The 20,820-nt window shown below is 39.2% G+C and overlaps 1 protein-coding gene across 1 annotated transcript in view; it reads right to left on the bottom strand.

Moving 5' to 3' along the window:
• Positions 1–20,820, bottom strand: part of LOC124622726 (tubulin polyglutamylase ttll6-like) — a 500,830-nt gene that overhangs the window by 442,399 nt on the left and 37,611 nt on the right. The window contains exons 2-5 of the mRNA XM_047148517.1: positions 14,303–14,619; positions 8,093–8,219; positions 1,522–1,681; positions 1,307–1,437 (exon numbers count right to left, since the gene is read on the bottom strand). Of these exons, the coding sequence (XP_047004473.1) occupies positions 1,307–1,437; positions 1,522–1,681; positions 8,093–8,219; positions 14,303–14,619 (735 nt within the window). The remainder of the gene's footprint in view (positions 1–1,306; positions 1,438–1,521; positions 1,682–8,092; positions 8,220–14,302; positions 14,620–20,820) is intronic.

The raw sequence follows: 20,820 nt of genomic DNA, 5'->3' as shown, positions 1-20,820 counted from the left end.
GCTGGATGCTGCAGACAAGTATGTTACAGTCAACAATATTTCACACCTGTGCTATGAGAGCTTTCAGCTTTAATATTCAGGTCCGCTTTGTACACAGCTGAGGTCGATTAACATTTGCTCACAGGAGCTGCTAGCTTACCAGGACCTTCTGTTTAGACTTGTGAACTACATCATAAATTAAGTTAAAACACTTAACTACAACATACAAACTCATTAATAATCAGAGTAACAAAAAAATATCCTGAGAGATAATTCAAGATGGTGTCTTGTCCATTATGCTTCAAGTGTGACTTTTCTTCAAATCCTGAACAAAGTATTAATAGTTGTGAAAACTCAGTTAGTTGATATTTATATCTTTTAATGTCTACTGCTCTAGCTATAGCAATTTATTTCATTTTTTTTCATATCAGGTTATGTGAAAGTTGCCATGACCACATAAAGAGATTACAATACACTTGTAAACCCAAAACACTTTTCACAGGATTCTTTGTCTGCACTGAATGTTGGTCAGCTGGTATCTGTATGTCAAACCTCACTGTCCACATTGCCAAACCACGTTACAACAATCAGTTTTAATTTGGTTACAGAACTTTTAATCGTATGTTCAAATCTGTGAGGAAATGTCGTAATCAGTTTTGATCAATTTGTTATCACACTATCACCTATTTGAGAAAAATCATATTCCATGTCTTGACAACACTGTGTTAGCAGCTGTACAGCTACAGGTGCAGGTGCTTCCCACCGAGTCTGATAAGAGACAACACAAAACACCTGATTTAGTTTGATAAAGAAGTCATGTACAATATTTTTCAAGCAGCCAATTGTCGGACAACAAGATCATCAAAACTGACTACAAAATTTGTCATTTTAGTGCAACTCAAACTGTGGTAGGTGATAAATTCCTATGGGACCAAACTGCTGAGGTCATTGGTTACAACTTAAACTGTGTTACAAGTAAAATGATAGTATGGAATCAATGTTACAGATCATCTTCAACATCTAAGCTTTACAACTTTTACATTGACTGCAGTATTCTGTAAAAATGTCATTTTCTTCAATTAGCTATAATTAACAATATTCCAACATGCAAAACATAGTTTTAGATATTAAAATGCAGTCCTATAATTCAAATTTGGTATGAAAATTAAACCAGCCTTTTTCTATTTTCTAAATGGAAATATGAAGCATTCCTTTGGTACAAATTGTTGCTTAGAAGTAACAGTAAGCTTGATTTTGGTAGTGATCTATGATCATGGAACAAATTTCTATATAGCTAAATAGATTCTGTTATTATTTTTTAACTTACTCCGCAGGAAGACTCCAAGTTTTGGGAAAGAAGTTGTAATCTTTTGGAAAAATTTTTAACATTCTGTTAAGATTACGAGCAAGCAGATCCTTTCGGCAAATTTCAGACATTCCAGGAAAATGATTAATCTTCTGAAAAGAAAAGAAAGGAGAGCTGTACAGAACGTCTCCAATATCTTCAGTTAATGCTGATATGTTGACAGCTATCACATGAACCTGGAATCTCTTCATATCCTTTGCTCTTTCAATGGATACTGACAAATCAGTCCAATATACATTCCATGGTTCATTCTCCGAAACATCTCTCATGCCAAACTTTCTTGCGACTCGACGAACTACTTCATACTTGCAAGTAGATGTGCAAATTGTGAGTGCCCTATACAAATACAATGCATTACTATCTGTGATAGTTTTCATTAAAGTTAGAAAAATTTTGGATACATGACAAGAACAGCAGAAATTGCACTAATCAATCATTTTTAATACATATCACCATTACATCTAAATGTGAAAGGCCCAAGGAAATTCTTGCTACTAAAAAGTTAAAAATATGAAGTTTCTCATATACAAAAAATTAATTTGGCTTACATGAGCATACACAGACAGACTCTGAATCTCATATTTCCGAAATTGAACCCTCCTTTCCCATGAGGTAAAGAGAATGAACAAGAGAAGGAATATGTAACGCATAGGTAATCAATAAAATAAACAAATTACAGAGATTATTGAATTGAAAGAGATATAGTTTGAGACTAAATGAACAGATCCTCTGCTATTATCATTACAAAGCGTTTACTTTAGTATAATCACTTGTCATCTTACTGAATCAAGGTTTATTATGAAAAGGGTAGGCTGCTACTCACTATAAAGATGACATGCTGAGTTGCAGACAGGCTGGAATATCAGTCCAGTGCCCATGAGAGGTGCTTGCTTGTGTGAATGTCTGTGTTTTTTTTCTTTTCCTTCCCAAATAAGACTTTGGCCAAAAGCTTGATGTGTAACAGTCTTTTCCCTGTGCCTGTCTGTAACTCAAAGTGCCAACCTTTTCATAATATTGTTGATATTCCAACCTGGACTTTCCATTGTTTGAATTAAGGTTTAGAATTATATAGTCAAAGTATTATTCCCACAACTGCCCCAACTCCTTCATCCCCAAAGGTAAAATTATCTTGCACAGTTTCAACATTTACTGAGTAGTTACTTTACAGCTGGAAATGACTGTTCCTTGTTCAGCTCACAGAAGGGATGTATAATGTGGCTGAACCCTCAGAATAATTGGAGTGATTTACGAAAGAAAAGTTATTAAGAAATCGCTCAGTCAGCTTTCTATCTGTACTGAAGGCAGTTATGCAGACATTCTGTAGGCCTCAATGCTGCTTCCAATCTGCATCAATTGACAATCTTTACCCAAAATTCTGAGAAAGACACTAAAAACAAGCACTGAAAGGCTAAATAAATTGTATTGTGTGATTCTTCTTAGCATCTAATGATTCACTGCTAGTGTTATCCAGCTCTGTAATTCAGTCTTGTTTTAGTCTCATTTGATGGAAACAGCACCCCATTTGAACAATGGAAGATTTTTCACGTAGATCAGATGCGTTACACATAGTGTTATTGGCCAATTTTTTTCTACAGAAATCCATACACATTACAAAAATGGATGCACATATAAATGTAGTTATGTATGTATATATGTACACATGGATAAGGGTTGTCTGAAAAGTTCTTAGTACCACAAAGAGATTGCAGCACTACTCGCATGGTATTTCCCCTTACATTAGTACACATGTTAGTAGATGCCACGTAAAATTGCAAGTCATTTCACACAGCAGTTGACTGTAAGCAGCCATTTGCAGCAGTTATGGTGTACATGGTATTGAAAATGGAAAAAAATCTAGTATCAATCAGTGATTAAATTCTTCATAAAAGAAGGTTTAACAATGACCAAAATTCATCTGCTGTTTGTAAATATGTATAACAGCTCTTTATCTTCAATTTCCACCATGAAAAAATAGGCAGCAGAGATTAAATGTGGCCAGGAAAGTGAATATGATCCATGTGAAGGACATACAAAAAGCACAAGCACACTGGAAATCAACAAAGCGCGTGATGCAATTCTGGAAGATCAGCGTATAAAGATGCATGAAAGTGCTAATGCTCTAGGGATATCAAAGGAATGTGTTGGTCACTTTTTGCACAAGGAATTGAACATGAGAAGCCTTTGTGCAAATGCTCACTGTGATCACAAACACATTACCGTGACACTTTCCAAACAGTGCTTGGTGCATTTTAAGAAAACCAGAAGTTACTTTTTGCATCGATATGCAATAATAGCTGAGACCTAGATTCACTACTACACACCCAAATCCAAACAGCAGTCTATGCAGTGGATAGAAACTGGTTCTTGAGCTCCAAAGAAGGCAACCATGGTGCAAATGGTAGGAAGATCATGCATCAGTGTTTTGACATGCGAAAGTAATTTTGTTTATGCCTGTCTTGCAGAAGGTAGAACCATAACTGGAGAATCCTACACTGAACTTCTAACAAAAGCTGGACACATGCGTTCATTAGGATAAGGCACATACCCACAAAAGTGTCTTGGCAATGAGGAAACTGAGGCATATGAAGTATGAAGTGGTGGAAAAACCACCCTACCCCCAGATTTGGCTTTCTCAGACTTCCACCTATTCTCAAAACTGAAGAAATTCCTCACTGGTCTGCGCCTTTCATCCAATCAAGAAACTTGCGGCTGTAGATGGGTACTTTGCAGCACTTCCAGAAGAACACTACAGTGGGGCTTATGGCATTGAAACACTGCAGGATCAAATGTACTGATACTAGAGGAGATTATGTTGAAAAATAACACCTTCTTTAAGACCATAAAATTGTCATTTCCACTACCAGGCCGAGAACTTTTCATATCACCCTCCTATGTATATATGTTCCACATCTCCTCCTAACCCCCTCAACCTATTTCAACCACACCTGGTACACATATCACTTACTGTGTGGAGAGAATCACTGTGGGGGTAAGAACCAGGTACCTATGAAATGGGCATGGGTGGGGGTGAAAAAGTAGTGTAGCTCATGGTGCATGAATTCACAAGTTTAGTCATCCAGTATTTGAGAATGAGAGCACTCAGTGCCTTGCAACAAACTTTACACATAATTTAAAACCCTGACAAAAACTTTACTCACTGACAACCCCCACAAAATGATGAAAAGAAAAAGTTTATGGCTCAATGTATTTTTGCTATTTATGCAGTAAAACTGCAGCATCAGTCATTACATTTCAGTTTGTTATTTCATTACTACAGTTGTATTCACAACACATTATGCAGACATATACACATATACCACTAAATGCATTTGCAAAATTATATTTTTGTACAACATATAATTCAGGAGATATGAGGTCATAAATACTGAGATATGTGACAAACTGCCACATCATGCACAACATTTACATTTATTACGTCTGTACTACTGGCTCTATTTGCAACATGTTTCGTATATCGTATCCACATACGCTGCTGAATGTACCTACAAAATTATATCATTGTATAACACATACAAGGTGACAATTATTGAACTATATGAGGGAAAAAAAAAGAAAAAAAGAAAAAAAAACGTAAATTAGTTACAAAGTACGGCATGCACACACTTCATTCAACATGTAAACATCATTACAGATATTTGGATTTAGGTTATGACATATTCAATATGCCTGCCATCATTGGCGATGATTTGGTGCAAATGAATAGCGAAATTCTGCATGATCCGCTGAACTGTTGGAACATCGATGCTGTCGATGGCCACCTGAATGGCTGTTTTCAGCTCAGCAATGGTTTGGGGTTACTGCTGTACACCTTGTCTTTAATACAGTCCCACAAAAAGGAGTCATGTGTTCAGATATGGAGAATATGGTGGCCAATCAAGGCCCATGCCAGTGGCCTCTGGGTATCCCAGAGCCAGAATGTGGTCCCCAAAGTGCTCCTCCAGGACATCAAACTCTCTCCTGCATACTGCATGAACCACATCTTGTTGAAATCAGGGTCACTTTGGATAAGGGGGCTGAAATCATCTTCCTAAACCTTCACATACTGTTCAGTAGTCACCAAGTCATCAAGGAATATTGCACTGGTTATTCTGTGACTGGACATTGCACACCACACAATCACCCGCTGAGGGCGACGAGGCTTCTCGATCGTGAAAAGTGCATTCTCAGTACCCCAAATGCACCAATTTTGCTTATTGATGAACCCATTCAAGTGAAAGTGGGCTTTGTCCCTAAACCAAACCATATTCATATCAAACTCCTGTTCATCAATTCTGTGGACAATAGTATTGGCAAAATACAACCACTGTTCCATGGCCCTTGGGTTTAATGGCTAATAGGTTTGAATATTGTATGGGCAGAGATGCAGGTCTTCAACAGCAATTTGTCACAGTGTCTCATGGTGGATTCCCAACTGCTGTGCAGCTCATCTGATCAGTTTCCTGGGGCTGATTTGAAACACAGTTCATGTCTTCTTGATGTATTCAGGCATTTTCACCATTTTTGTATGACCGACATTTCCAACACTATCATCACAAACACTACCCATTCTCACAAACTTGTCAATCAAATTCTTAATTATTACCACACTTGGACCGGTTGTCTTCAGCTTGAACTCGGTCGCAAACTTCCTTTGACCCACAGTTGGGCTGTTACTGCTTGCATAGAAGGCCTTCACAAGCATTATATGGTCAGACACGCTATACCATGACATTTTTCATGTGCAAATGCCAACAACAAGACCTGTGTGCATGCACATACTAATTCCCATCATGCCCCGCAGCCAACCGTGCTGTCTGAGCATCCTAATGCAAACTGTTCAGAAGTTATGATGATTTTATTTCATATAGTTTAATAATTGTCATCCTGGAGTTCATAAGGTACGACATCATAAACAGTGAGGTGCATGGAAAATAGCTACATCGCGCATCATGTATAAATTTATTTCTTCTTTGGTAAATCTCTATTCACAGCAAAATTCACACAAAGTATCCACATACCTACAAAAATATATCACTGTACAACCCATAGTTCAGGATATAGGATGTCATAAACACTGAAATACGTGAAAGGCTGCCACATCACACATGATGTTTCAATTTATTTCGTCTTTACTACTAACTCTATTAGCAACAAACTTCCCACTCAGCATAAAAATATGCCACTCAATGCACCTTCAAATTTATGTCATTGTACAACATACTGCTCAGCAGATATGACATCACAGAGATTAAACTGCATGAAATTGAAACAGCATGACAATATTCGTTACAGATACAGGACAAATATGTGTGCAAATACGAGTGACACATGTGACATACACATAACCTAGTAATGCCGCAGGTAAAAATCTCCTCCTGAATCCCTGGACCAATTTCTACCAAACATGATACACATATTCAATTACTATTTGGAAAGAAATAGAGACAATGGGGGAGGAAGAGCTGGACAGGCAGAGAAGGGGAAGGAGGATATGAACTCTGATATGAGGGAAGAGGAAATGGGTGCTGGGAGGGGGAGGGGGAAATGCACAGAGAAAGAGAAGAGGAGCAGATAAACAGAGAGAGGTGGGGGCTGGGGGGCCAGGTGGCCAGAGGAAGGAAAGAGGAGGTGATGGACAGACTGAAGGAGGAGGAAGAGATACAGAGAGTGAGGAGGAAATAGAGGGGCAGAGGAGGAGATACAGAGAGCAAGGAGGAAATAGAGAGGCACCAGGATATGGACTCAAGAGGAGTGTGAAGGAGATGAAAAGAGGGGGTGAAAGTAGATGGGCAGAGGGGGCAGGAGCTGATGGACACAGAATGTGTGGAGGAGCAAATGGCCAGAGAGGGGAAGTAGGAGATGGATGGAGTAGGTGGTAGCAGATAGACAAAGAGAGTGGGGAGGAGCAGATGGGCAAATAGGTGGAGTTAGTAGCAGATGGACAGAGAGAAGGACAGAAGGAAGTAAGACAGTGAAGGGTGGAGGAGGTGGACATAGAGGGGGGGGGGGGGGGGGGAAGAAAATGGACAGAGAATGGAAGGAGGAGATAGACAGAGGGAAAAGAGAAGATAAAGGGAGTGAGGAGGAGACTGAGGGCCAGGAGGAGGAGGATTCAAGAGGGGCATGGAGGAGACGGAAGGAGGGGGAAGGAGCAGATGGACTGAAAAGGTGGTAGCAGAGAGACAGATTCTGGGAATGAGCAGATGGACAGAGAGATGGAGGGAGTAGCAAATAGACAGAGAGAAGGACAGAAGAAGATAGACAGCAATGAGTGGAGGAAGTTGACAGAGAAGGGAGCGGGGGGAGGAGGTGGACAGAGAGAAGGGAATAGGATGAGATGGGTTAATGGAACTGGAATAAATACATATCCAGCCAAAGCCAGGTACTTAGATGCTTATCAATAAAATGTTTCATACTGTCTGCATCACACCAAGAAAAGCTTGATATTGTTTAGCAAAGTTCCATTTCATGTTGACTTCACACAAGTGTTGCAGTTACTGTTAAAATGCCATTATGCCACTTTTCCATGCAATCTTATTGCTGTTTGTATATTTAACACACAATGAAGAAGTATGAACAAATACAAGCAAAGCAGGAAAGAAATTAGCCACATAATGTAGTTATCTGTAGACTGCAGTCAGACAGGTTGTTGTTTCTTCTGTTAGTGAGAAGTGTTTGTAACTCTGTCATAATTATTGTTTTAAAACACTTTATACAGAATTGCCACCAATAAAAAGGCTAACTTACTTATGTCGTTTTTTCTTGGCCTTTGCTTTAGGGCTGAGCTTCCCTGTATCAGTGGAGCCTGGGCTCAATCTTTCAGTCTCATTTCTCTTTCCATCACTGCTTTTTAAATAATGAATGCATCTCTGAGCTGTAAAATACATATTAAACTAAAATTTTTATGTTATGAAGAAAAAAAAGAGGTCATTTTATTGAGGACAGACTGTGACTTTGAGCATACATAAAGAATTCTAACAAAATTATACACAGGAATGAAAAGAAGAATAATATGACTGAATTTGTAATATGATGCTGGCAAATAATGGGGGAAAACATTAAACTGGAAGCATCAAAGATCTGGGCAAAGTAATTCTGAGGATGACCAATTGTGAAGGTGAAACTGATAACCACAGAGTTGTATAAATCACCGTTTATTAAACAGACTTAAGACTAAGTACATACATCCACTCATTGTGTTAGGAAAGTGTCAGGCACCAAATACCTAGAAACCATGAAGATTAATATAGGTCAACTTCTCAATTTTATTTTGTGCTTCAGAAAATATAAGTATAGCAGACAACACAGATAAACATCTTCTTCTTTCATCAAATGTCAGTTCTTCGCCTGTTATCTTCTTATTATATATTGCTACTGCTTAACTGCTTTTCTTGTCTCTCTGTCTGGTTTTCAGTTCACCTAATGATATTTTACCTACAGGTCAGCAGTTCATCATTATTCTGGCATTTTATTTTCTTCCATTTCCATGACAGGTTTCTCCATTTATTTCTACATTCTTTAAATTATTCGTTTATATTTTTAACTCCCAATTCTTGTCTGGGTTCTCCTTATTTTGTGATGGCCTGTAACCAGCTGATCTTCTTTTTAATCAAATACAAAAAAAAACTTGTCTCCAGAGATTGTATAGGGTGACTGAGAGGACAGTAAGCAGGTAAATTTAAGTGGAAGGAGGGTACTTATTCTTGGGATGTATCTACTTTCCAAAAGATGGAAGGAAAGAAGGCAGAAAACACACACACACACACACACACACACACACACACACATACACACACACACAAACCTCACATTTAAAGGACTGTTGTCTACTCTGTTCTGGTGTAATGAAGGTAAGGCAGCAAGTATGTGTTAGTTTGCATAATGATTTTCCATTGCTGATTTTGCAGCAGTTGTCTCATATCTGGGAGGGGTGATCTCATTTTAGGACTTCACTGCAGAAAGTAAAAAATCTGTCAGAGTAGTCCACTGAAATATTCAAGGCCTATGTGGTACTGGGTGATAAGGAGTGTGCTACTGACACTATTAGAACAGGGAACTAAGGTGGTCAGATGTATAGTGGATGGGACAGCTTGGGAGATATATTTGTAGACAATGTCAGTCGGGTAGTTGCAAGGAGACGAAAGCCTGAGAGAAGTTAGTAGTATAGGTGTCGGGGGATTTGGTGCCATTTGAAATGAAATAGGTAGCAGATGCTGAAATCCTATTGCTTGTTGGTTAGAGTAGAATATGAGCCACAATAAGATTCAGGTCAGCATCCAGGAAAGTGGTTTTGAATTTGGAGAAGAAATAGACGAATTTAAATTGGAACAAGGAGATGAAATGCTGCATTAAATGAAGGAGCTCTTCTTCACTATGAGCCCTGACCACAAAGATATTGTCAATGACTCTGTACCAAGCCAGAGAGCACACCCACTGGGAATTGAGAAATGCCTCTTTGATACAACGCAGGAAAAGTTGGGCAAAGGATGACAACACTCTGGTTCCCTGAAGTGTTTGTAGGTTTGGCCCTCAATTGTGAAAAAGTAATGGCTAGGGATAAAGTTGTTCAGTGTGCTACTGAACAAGGATTTTATGATACTTTCATGTGAGCATTGGGAAGGGCAGTGCTCAATAGCTGTGTGTATGTGGGATGTTGGTGTAGAGTGAGGCAAAAAAGGAATGGATTTGAGGTGCTCTAGGAAGGGGTTTGTGTCTATTATACACGATGGCATGCTCTTGACGATATTTTGAACATACTGATCTAGTGAAATTGACATATGTTCAGTTGTAACTCTGAAATCCATAGTGAATGACCAAGACAGCTGTCTTTCTGTATTTCACGCAGTAGGTAGAAGGTAGAGGTGTTCCAGTAAGGGGAGGGGGTTGAGAAGTTCTAAGGTAGCAGCAATAAACCTTTATTAGAGGAATGGGATTTCAGGATTTTGTACACCTTATGAGAACACTTTTCTTGGAGTGTTTCTTACATCATAACATTTGAAAATGCCTCATAGTAAATCATTGAGGATCAGATTACCTTCCTCTATTTTATGGGAATAAGTCTTAGAAGCTTTTTGTAGGGCAGATGAAATTCTGATTTTCACAGCAGTCCTGCAGAGAATATTAGTGATAAAAGCACATAGGTCTAGAATATGGAAAGGTGCTGGCTGTGCCATTTCGCTGTCTCATGCATGGTTTGACTGATCTAAGTAACATCATAGAGGGTCATCTGCAAACATGCAACTATATGTTGTCGTGCCTTGATGTTCTCTGCTGTATTGTTGTCAGTCTTTTCCATATCACTTTGTAAATATTCTAGATCTAATGGCAAAAAATAAATCTGACCTCTTTGAGGACGTCCACATTGAAACTTGTATCAGTGATGATAAGGCAGAAGCAGCAACAATGATTACTGAAGTACAAATTACAACTAAAACAAGTAGAAAGGCTTACATGTTCAGTGAACTCTATAAAGATACATCACATCATATCTCAATGAGGAACTCTTTAAACATTTAACTTTGGGCAGGAACATGTTAAGAACTGCCTCAAGCTTAGATGAGTAGCTGATCATACACTGGATGGATGATAGAACAGTTTATGATAAAGAGACAGGCTCCACAATATACAGTCTCTGTAAAGAAACTTCTAAAGAGACGGTGACTATTGAAAAGAAGGTGTAAAACAAAGCACAGCACTATAGAAAGAAACATCATGGTGGCACAACATCTACTCCTCCACCACACAGCAGGTGAACTTGTATCTGGTCCACGAGGGGCATTGGTATCATCTGCAGCCAGTGCCCCTATATCCTAGACCCAGGGCCTGCACTATCTGGGTCTTCATAGGGGCCAGCAGATGATCTGCCCCTTCTGTGTTATCTTTGATTTTATCAGAAATTTCGGCCTGGCTATTTGTTGAACTTGGATGTTTTCGGGCTTGATTCTAATTATCTGTATTTTGACTGCCTGTGTGCACCCATCTTTATAAGATACTGTGTTAACAAAAGTAGGTGTACAGAGATGCTAAACCAAACATGTTTGGCAGTCAAAAACAATATATGTGAAGCAGTCAATGATTTCTGTGAAGCCTCACTAAGCCCACGGAAATGCTGTTCATATTTAAAAACTGTCACTGGCACAAAAGTTAGTATCCAGAAAGTCATGTTTGACACAGAAACCAAAAATAGGGGCTAGCACAATGTAAGTGTACAGGTGTGTACATGCATTCATGTGTGTGTGTGTGTGTGTGTGTGTGTGTGTGTGTGTGTGTGTGTGCGTGCGTGTGCGCGCGCGCGCTCTAACTCAGTAAAGCATTCATTCAAAAGCTTGTAAAGTTTTCAGCCTTGTTTATGTGTCTGTCAATGCCTCATTTGGTGAGTTGTTACATTTACTGCTAAATTATAAAGCAGAGCTTCTGATAAAGGCGAAAATTACTGCAGTATGCTGTATTGTGTGAAAGAACTTCTTCCAGGAGGGGACTGAATCCACCAGGCAGATTAACAATGAGGGTCAGAGTGCTGGTCAGCCCTGATGTGGTTTTTTAGGCAGTTAGCTTCAGGTTGGTTGGTTGGTTTGATGTTTAAAGGGACCAAACTACATGGTCATCGGTCCCTTGTTCCATTGAACTAAGTACATGGGATAAAATGGAAAACAAACAGTACACACCACAGGAATTCTAGATGGATGAAAAAAGCGACAACAGAAGACAAGAAAAGCATAGGCACGCAAGAAACAGGCAGAAGAGCTTAAAAAAGAAGAGCAGATGTCCTGGGCTGGCCGATCATGAGGATAAAAAGGACAGGCCAGCTACTCTGCAACACATTAAAATCTCTACCCTAAAGTACTAGGGTAGAAAGCACAAGGGGACAAAGGACAGGAACTAAAACTTAAACCAAAGAATAACAACCAGCATCATGGAGAAAACGTAAAACCAAGTTAGCCATGGAGGCATCGTCTCCTAAAATCGAAGGAAGTGAGTCGGAGAAATTAAAATTCTGTCTCAGAGCAGCTAGAAGTGGACAGTCCACCAAAATATGGCCCACTGTCAAACAGGAACCGCAGCGACAACATGGTGAGTCCTCACGCCGGAGAAGATAACCATGCGTCAGCCAAGTGTGGCCAATGCGAAGGCAGCAGAGGACCACAGAGTCCCTGCGAGAAGCCCGCAAGGAAGAATCCCACTCATTTGTGCACCCCTTGATGGTGCAGAGTTTATTGGGTGTAGCTAAGCTGCACCATTCAGCATCCCAAATCCTGAGATCTTTGCGGTGTAACACTGATCAGAGGTCACGTTTGGGTGCACCAATCTCCAGAAGCGGCTTCTGAGTGGCCTGTTTGGCCACCCTGCCAACAAGCTCATTATCCGGGATTCCAACATGCCCCAGGGTCCGTACGTAGACCACTGAACGACCAGATCGTTCGAGGGCATAAACTGACTCCTGGACAGTTGCTACCAGAGGATGGTGTGGGTAACACTGATCAATGGCCTGTAAACCACTCAACGAATCACTGCAGACCAGGTAGGACACACTGGGGTAGGAACGAATAGGCTTCAGGTAAATGATTCACACACATTTCGAAAACTTTCGCTCACTTTCACATAAATATGGCTACGTACAGGCAGACAGGGTACAAATTTTTCATCGTGGTGGATTAATGGGGTGGTAACAAAAAATTCCATGCTAAATCTATTCATAGCCTTCCTGACCTGCATCAATGTGAGACAAAGGCACAAGAAAGGGGGGGAGGGGGGGGGGGGGGGGGAAGAAGACCGTGATCTTATATAAACTGTCTCCTGTAGTAGAGTTTTAATAGTTTGGTGTAAAAACAAAAAAACAATACTGACTGATTTCATCTGCTACAAGTTTCATTTATTCACTCACTGTGTTCGGTAGATCCCATTAAAAAGAAGAATCATAAGTTATGTGGAACAGGTCAAGATATACATTAACATAAGATGAAAATATCATAGAAGATTATTCTGCATACAGCATTAACGATAAACTATCACTATGCTGCTTAATGTTATTCATCTGATTAGCTCCTAACCTCAGTGACATATGTAATCTGATGCTGAGTCATTAAATGTACATGGAAATGGGTGAAGATAAATTTTTCTAATTTAATGTGTTGCTAAAGAATGCTATATTTCTAAGTGTTTCAGTACCATTTCCAGCATCTTGGGATTATAATAAACAATTAACTATATATCGCATACAGAAACAGTGGAGTGGTGTTATACCAGTCAATGTACACATGAGGAATGTCACTTCAAAAGTGTGTACAGAAGTTGTCACTGTTATCAAGACGAAAGAAGTCATTTCAATGTCAAACTGAGCAAGCACCTCCAGACGTTCTTCCTCTGTTCAAGTGCAATGTAATATTTTCTGCACAGAGGGAAAAAAAAGGTCAGGATATAATAAATACTTTCTGATGCCAATCCTGGTGAAAGTCAAAAATAAAGTAAAGTTGAAAGTAGCAAGACTAGATCACAACAGCAAAAAAACACACAACTCTCCAATAATGGAGCCCAGACTTTGATCAGCTACTGTGAAATACTGACATAAGTACAGTGACACATGTTAATACTTCTGCAGCATACATCTGCAGCACACTGATATATGAGAAGTGCATGTAAACACACCCTTAGCAACAGGAGAGGTCAACAAAATGAAGCAAGTAAATCTGACCATGCCACTTGCAAATAGTACAACATGGCATATTAATAGATGCATATCATAGGTGCACAGCTAATAATGTATGTCTATCTGTGACAACAAGACTACAGTAAATCTGTTTAACAAGTATACTGGTGAGGTAGAAGAATTACAATTGATAAGTCATAAGGACAAAAAAGAACAGATTCTGTGAACATCAAAGTTTTTGTTGGGGTTGTTAAATTAATACGACATTATGAGAGATCATTTGATTTTTGAAGATTTGACAATTCAGCACTTACCTTTAAACTTTTTGGCATCACTATGCCCAAAATGTTGATCTTCGCCTTCCTCTTCTTCTCCAGAACAGTAACCTTCTGGAAGTATACATTTTTGGTTTAAGCTAAATTTTGTGTCAGAGAAATCATCAACCAAGGATAGAGCTTCATCAACTGTCTTATTATCTTGAACAGTTACAGAGAAATTAACAGGTTTGGAGTCGTCTACACTGTCAGAATAGCTTTCACTTTCTGATGTGTTGGCAGATGATTTAAAAATTAGTGAATCTCTTCTACAGACACTGCCTATCATTGCAGTTTTGCATCCTGACAACTGAGACCTGTAACAGTACAGAGCAATAGTTAAACATAGTAATACAGTTTAATTTAAATACTACAAGCTGTTCGCTGACAAAAAACCCACAATAATGACATATATATTGTTAGTGATAGATAAACATCTGTAAATGAATTGGTGCAGTCGAGGTTGCTTTTATGTTATGTTCTTGTACTTCATTATTGTCATTCAAATATCAGAAAATGACTTTTATTATCTCATTTATGAGTGAATTTATATTGCTGATTTATTTACAAGAGACTCATCTAGTTGCATTGTTTCTGATTGATAAGTCATATAATTGAGACAGAGTATATAGATCCATAATTATAAAAATTTATATTAATTTACAGCTTAGAGCATCTTCATGTTTTCCATGTTTTCACTGTGTGTTGACTGCTTCTTTAGATTTCAGGTCTGCAGCCACAGAAACTCCACTTATTAAACTGATATTTTGGCCACATCTTCCAAGTGAGCCAACAGGCTGAACCTACAGTACTAATACCCATCACTTAAAGTCAAAGGACCCATCACTGCACATGGGGCCACATGCATACAAGAACCAGAAATGTTATTTGGCAGCATAGAACATTGTATATTGTTGAGTTTGGGTGAGCACAGCCTCTACTGAAGACAGCAGCACTTTAGGATTCGTTCAAAGATGACTTGATGCTTCACAAATTTAGGATTTACAAGATCCTCTGCAGGTGTGGCCTTACATACATGTGCGGTATGTGGAGACATACTGAAGACCAAAGATACACCTGGCTCTTACAGTCCAATAAATTGACTGTGGCAGAGTACTGTATTGACACTGGCAACTCTATGCTGTATAAACTTGAATTCTGTCATTGACTTTACAATTTTGGGATTCAGTGTGGAAGAAGGACTTAACTGATGGAAGGTTTCAGCTTCGAGGGGAAAAAGAGAAAAAGAGAGAGATAGAGAAACTTCACAAAGATGTTACTACAGTGCATTCCTACTGATGCATCAATATCCCACCATGGATTGAGTGTCTAAGCACAGATTCAGTGCACACTAAGTTCTTTGGTAAGGAACACCAAGTTCTTTGGTACGGAGCAACATGTTTGGCTCTACTGTATCTGTGGCTGTATGCACAGTGCCATGCCCCTCTGACTTAGAATGATGGATGTGAGTACTGCCACTTCAGTCTGTTGATGTACTCTGAAGACAGTCAAAGGATATAAGGACAAAATACCAGTTCAAGAAATGAAGTTCCTGTGTCTGCATGCCTGGAATTTAATGGATCAGCTTAAAGCATTTTCCCCACTTCCTTTCCCAAACCTAATGCTAGCATCACTCAACTTGAAAATGGCCAAAGGTCAAAAATGTACAAAGGTTCAACACATAAAGTAAAACTAACAGTTGCAGGCAGGACACAATCATTGAAAGACACATCATACTTCGGTACTACTAATGTTCCTTGTGAAATACACTTCACTTTGAGTAAAGTAAACATCACTGTCCCCCTCCCCATTGACCCTGCCATGGTGGGATGTTACTCAGTGATAAAGAGAGCTGTACTAATAGAGGCAACCACATTGGAGGGTATCTGTGAAAACGTGCAGCAGCCCTTCCAGTAGTCGCAACAGCAATATGACTGATCTGGCCTTATAACATTAATGGATATAGTCACACTATGTCAGTACTGCAAACAGCTGAAAGCAAAGGGAAATTTTAGGTGTTATATTTCTTGTGAACATTATATGCCACTATATGATCATGCATCATCATGGGCAAAACATTCCGGAAGTAAAATAGTTCCCCATTCAGGTATCACCGCAGGCACTACTCTGAAGGCTGTTTTTATCAGGAATGACAAATCTGGAATTCTAAGGGTCAAAGTGTGGAATGTTACATCACTTAATTTGGTAAGTAGGTCCGAGAATTTAAAAAGGGAAATGATTGGGTTGATGTTACATATAGTGAGAAGTGGTGAAGTGTATACAGAAAGACGGGACTTCTGGGTTGGTGATTGCAGGGTTAGCAATACCAAATAAATAGATGTAATTCAGGAGTAGGACTAGTGATGATTAAGATAATAAAAACATGGGTGAGCTACTATGAACAGCAAAATGAACACGTTATTGTAGCTCAGATATACACAAAATCAACACCCACCACAGTAGTACAAGTTTATGTACCTATTACCGTCTCAAATGATGAAGAGATTAAAAGAATGTATGATGAGGTAAAATAAATTATGCACATGGTTAAGAAAGATGAAGGTCAATTGTGATGGCGGACTGGAATTCAATAGTAAGAAAAGGAGAGGAGGAAAAATAATAGGAGAACATACACTGGGTAAAAGAAATGAAAGGGGAAGCTGTCTGGTAGAATTTTGCACAGGTCACTGCAAGTATCTGGTTTCAGATTCAGGCAAGAAGGTTGTATAAGAAGATACCTAAGAGAGACCAGCAGCTTTCAGACAGGTTTTATAATGAAAAACCAGATTTTAAACAGTAAAACATTTCCTGGGGCAGATGTCGACTATGGCCAGAAATTATTGGTTACAAACTGTACAAAACATAAGAAATTGTAGGAAGGTATGAAATTAAAGGTCTGCGACCAGGATAAATTAAAATGAAGCATTGGTTGTGGGAGTTTCAAAGAGGGTGATAGGGAACAGCTGACAACAATGGGAGGAATATAATAGAAGATGAATGGATAGATCCACAGAAATGCTTAGATAGTAAATGAGATATTGAACTGAACTGATAAAAGGTGACAACATAAAAATTGTACCAAATGAAGCAGAAAAAAGGGAATACAGATGTCTAAAAAAATCAGACTGACAGAAAGTGCACAGTGGTGAAGCAGGAATGGCAAGAGGAGACATTAAAAGGTGTTTAAACATGCATGAGTATGGGAAGGAAAAATGTCACCTACAGGAAAACAAAAAAGAACTTTGAAAAAGAGAGAAGCAGCTCACATGGAAACTCAGCACTCAACAAAAAAAGGGAGTGTTTAAAGGTGGGAGGAATATATAGAAGGGCCACTAAAAAAAAGAAAAGGAAATAAATTTGAAAACTATATTATGGAAATGAAAGAGGAAGTAAAAGAAGATGAGGTGGGATACTAATATTCTGATTAAAATTTGACACAGCACTGAAAGACCTAAGACAAAACAAAGCAGTTGGTGTCTACCATATTTGCTCAGAATTTTTAAGATCCTTAGGAGAACATACAAAGCCAAAAATAGTCCACATTACCAAACAATATGTGAAATAAATCTTAGCTGCAAAACAGTGACACAAATTATTTACAGAAACATGGAAAGACAGGTGACCCTGGGGAGGATCAGTTTGGGTTCCCAAGAAATGCAGGAACATACAAAGTAATACTGCCCCTATGATTTATCTCAGAAGTCAATGTGAAAAAAGTCAAATCTACATTTTTGGTAGATTTAGTGAAATACACACATTGAAATTCTAAATGTGGCTGGGATAAATACAGGGGTAACATACTATTAACAACTTGAACAAAAACCACACTGCAGTTATAAGATTTGAACAACATGAAAGAGAAGCATTAAGAAGGAGAGAGATAGGATTGAAGGAGAGTGTTATTCAATCTGTATATTGTGCAAACAGTAAAGGAAACAAAGGAGAACTCTGGAAAGAAAGTCAAAGTTCAATGAGAAGAAATAAAAAATTTAGGTTCACTGATGATATTGTAATTCTGTCAGAGAAGGCCAGGGGATTGGAAGATAAATTGAATGAAATTGATAGTGTTTCAGAAAGAGGCTATTAACATGAACCCAACAAAAGGAATAAAATCAGGCAACGCTGAGGGAAGGAGATTAATAAATGGGACATTACAAGTAATACATGGATTTTGTTATTTGGGTAACAAAATAACAGATAATGGCCTAATTAGAAAGAAATTTGATAATAACAAGAAAAGATCTTCTGAAAAAAAGAAATTTCTTAACAAGGTATTTATAAATGTTAGTGTTAAGAAGTCTTTCCAAAGAAATTTATCTGGAGTGTAGCCTTGTACAGAAGAGAATATGAATGATAAACAGTTTAGACTGTGGTGTCACCGCCAGACACCACATTTGCTAGGTGGTAGCCTTTAAATCGGCCACGGTCCGTTAGTATACGTCGGACCCAAGTGTCGCCACTATCAGTGATTGCAGACCGAGCGCCGCCACACGGCAGGTCTAGAGAGACTTCCTAGCACTCGCCCCAGTTGTACAACCGACTTTGCTAGCGATGGTTCACTGACAAAATACGCTCTCATTTGCCGAGACGATAGTTAGCATAGCCTTCAGCTACGTCATTTGCTACGACCTAGCAAGGCGCCATTACCAGTTACTATTGATACTGTAAAACATGTACCGTCAAGAGCGACATTCACCATTTATGGATTAAAGTTAAGTATTCCAACAGCTAGGTCCTGTTTTGCTAAAGTCTAATATCCTTGTCCTGTTCCAGACCTCACACCATCCTGCGTGAGCTAAAACGCGTGCCTTTCGGCTTCCTCTCATACCGGTGTTGGCTCTCCTGCCAACCCACAACATAGACAAGGCAGGAATAGAAGATTTTGTAATGGGGTATTACAGAAGAAAGCATAAAACAAGGGAAAGGCAACCACTCACCTATAGCAGCCTGATGTGTGGTGCATAGACACGCATAACAGAAAACTGTCCACTAGCTTTTGAACTCTGGCTCTTTTTCTTGTAGAAAGAACACACATTCATACACATGAGCATACAGACAACCAAACACAAACTACCACAGTGACACTGATTACTGATTATCATTTACTTAGAGCAGTTGCCTTGGGCTGATGGACATGGGGAGGGGTTAAGGATGAAGCCCAAGGAAAGGAGGGAGTAGTGGGACAGAATGAGGCAGGAGCAGAAAGACAGCTACACAACAAGATGAAAGGAGTTCTGAGGGGACAGAGCAAATAAGAGATTTGGAAAGAAGGAGATGGGGAAGAGTGAGAGGGAAAAGAGAGGAAGATAGAGACGGAGAGGGAGAAAGGGATGTGTTTAAGGTGAGAGGGGTGGAAAATTGGAGAGAGAGAGAGAATAGAATGAGACAGAGAATGCCCACATTTGGGGGTGGGTGGGGAACAGGGTGGGGGGGGGGGGGGGGGGGAGGGGGGTGACGGGAGATGGTACTACATGATTAAGATACCATATTTACTCGAATCTGAGCCGCACTCGAATCTAAGCCACACCTGAAAAATGGGACTCGAAATCAAGGAAAAAAAATTTTCCCGAATCTAAGCCGCACCGGAAATTTGAGACACGAAATTCCAGGGGGGAGAAAAGTTTTAGGTCGCACCTCCAAATCGAAACCAAGTTGGCCCATTTTAATATGAAACACAATTTAGGTTGAATGAATGACGATACAGCTACAGTAGTTTGGTTCGAGTCGTAAGCTTAGCAGTTAAGCTTTACCAGGTAGCCATTGCTATGCGTCAGGCGCTCCGCCCGTACCCTTCCTTTTTCATGTGCTTCGTCTGGTTTGAATTGATTGCTTATTTTTCTTTGATCTCATAAGTAATGTTCTCCATGTTATAGGTGTTTACGCCAGTCAAAATGCATTTTGTGCACGCTACCACCGCTTACAATGGGGGAGGGGGGGGGGGGGGGGGACCAAAGAGAGAGAGGAATTGTCCCATTTGCGAAACAATGGCAATAGACTGCTATTTGTTGTTACTTACACTGCTGCTTTCTTTGATAATGATCAACAATAACTAAATAATAGACTGCGTATGATAGATGTTCTGAACGAGAGTTTAGCGAAAATTTTTCTTCGTCTGAAAATCTTTGCAGACGCCTCTTCAGTACATTACATTCTGCACAGAAATTAGTCATCTTAGATTTAAAAATCTAGTCAATTGCCGTGCTTCATTTCTGACTGTATCACCATTAGGCATAAGAATAATACGAATATAAACATGACATGATATGTATATTCTTCCGCGTTTGCTGTTATCTCACTCTAGTTTCGTAGCTTATTAGGCAGACAGGATTTAAATGAGATAGCAGCAAACACGAAAGAATACATGGCAAAATGTTTATATTCGTATTATTCTTATGGTGAAGAGAATACTGTATGTGATTCACAATTCATAACCTCTTAGCAACCATCTCTTCTCACAGGTAGGAAAAAATTCAGAATGTAGAGTTGGCCATGTTGGCAAAAACCCCAAACAGTCTTGC

Source organism: Schistocerca americana, chromosome 7, assembly GCF_021461395.2.
Source record: "Schistocerca americana isolate TAMUIC-IGC-003095 chromosome 7, iqSchAmer2.1, whole genome shotgun sequence".
Taxonomy (NCBI): Eukaryota; Metazoa; Arthropoda; class Insecta; order Orthoptera; family Acrididae; genus Schistocerca; species Schistocerca americana.
Note: the sequence above shows the minus strand (reverse complement) of the source record. Positions and strands in the feature narration are given on the sequence as shown.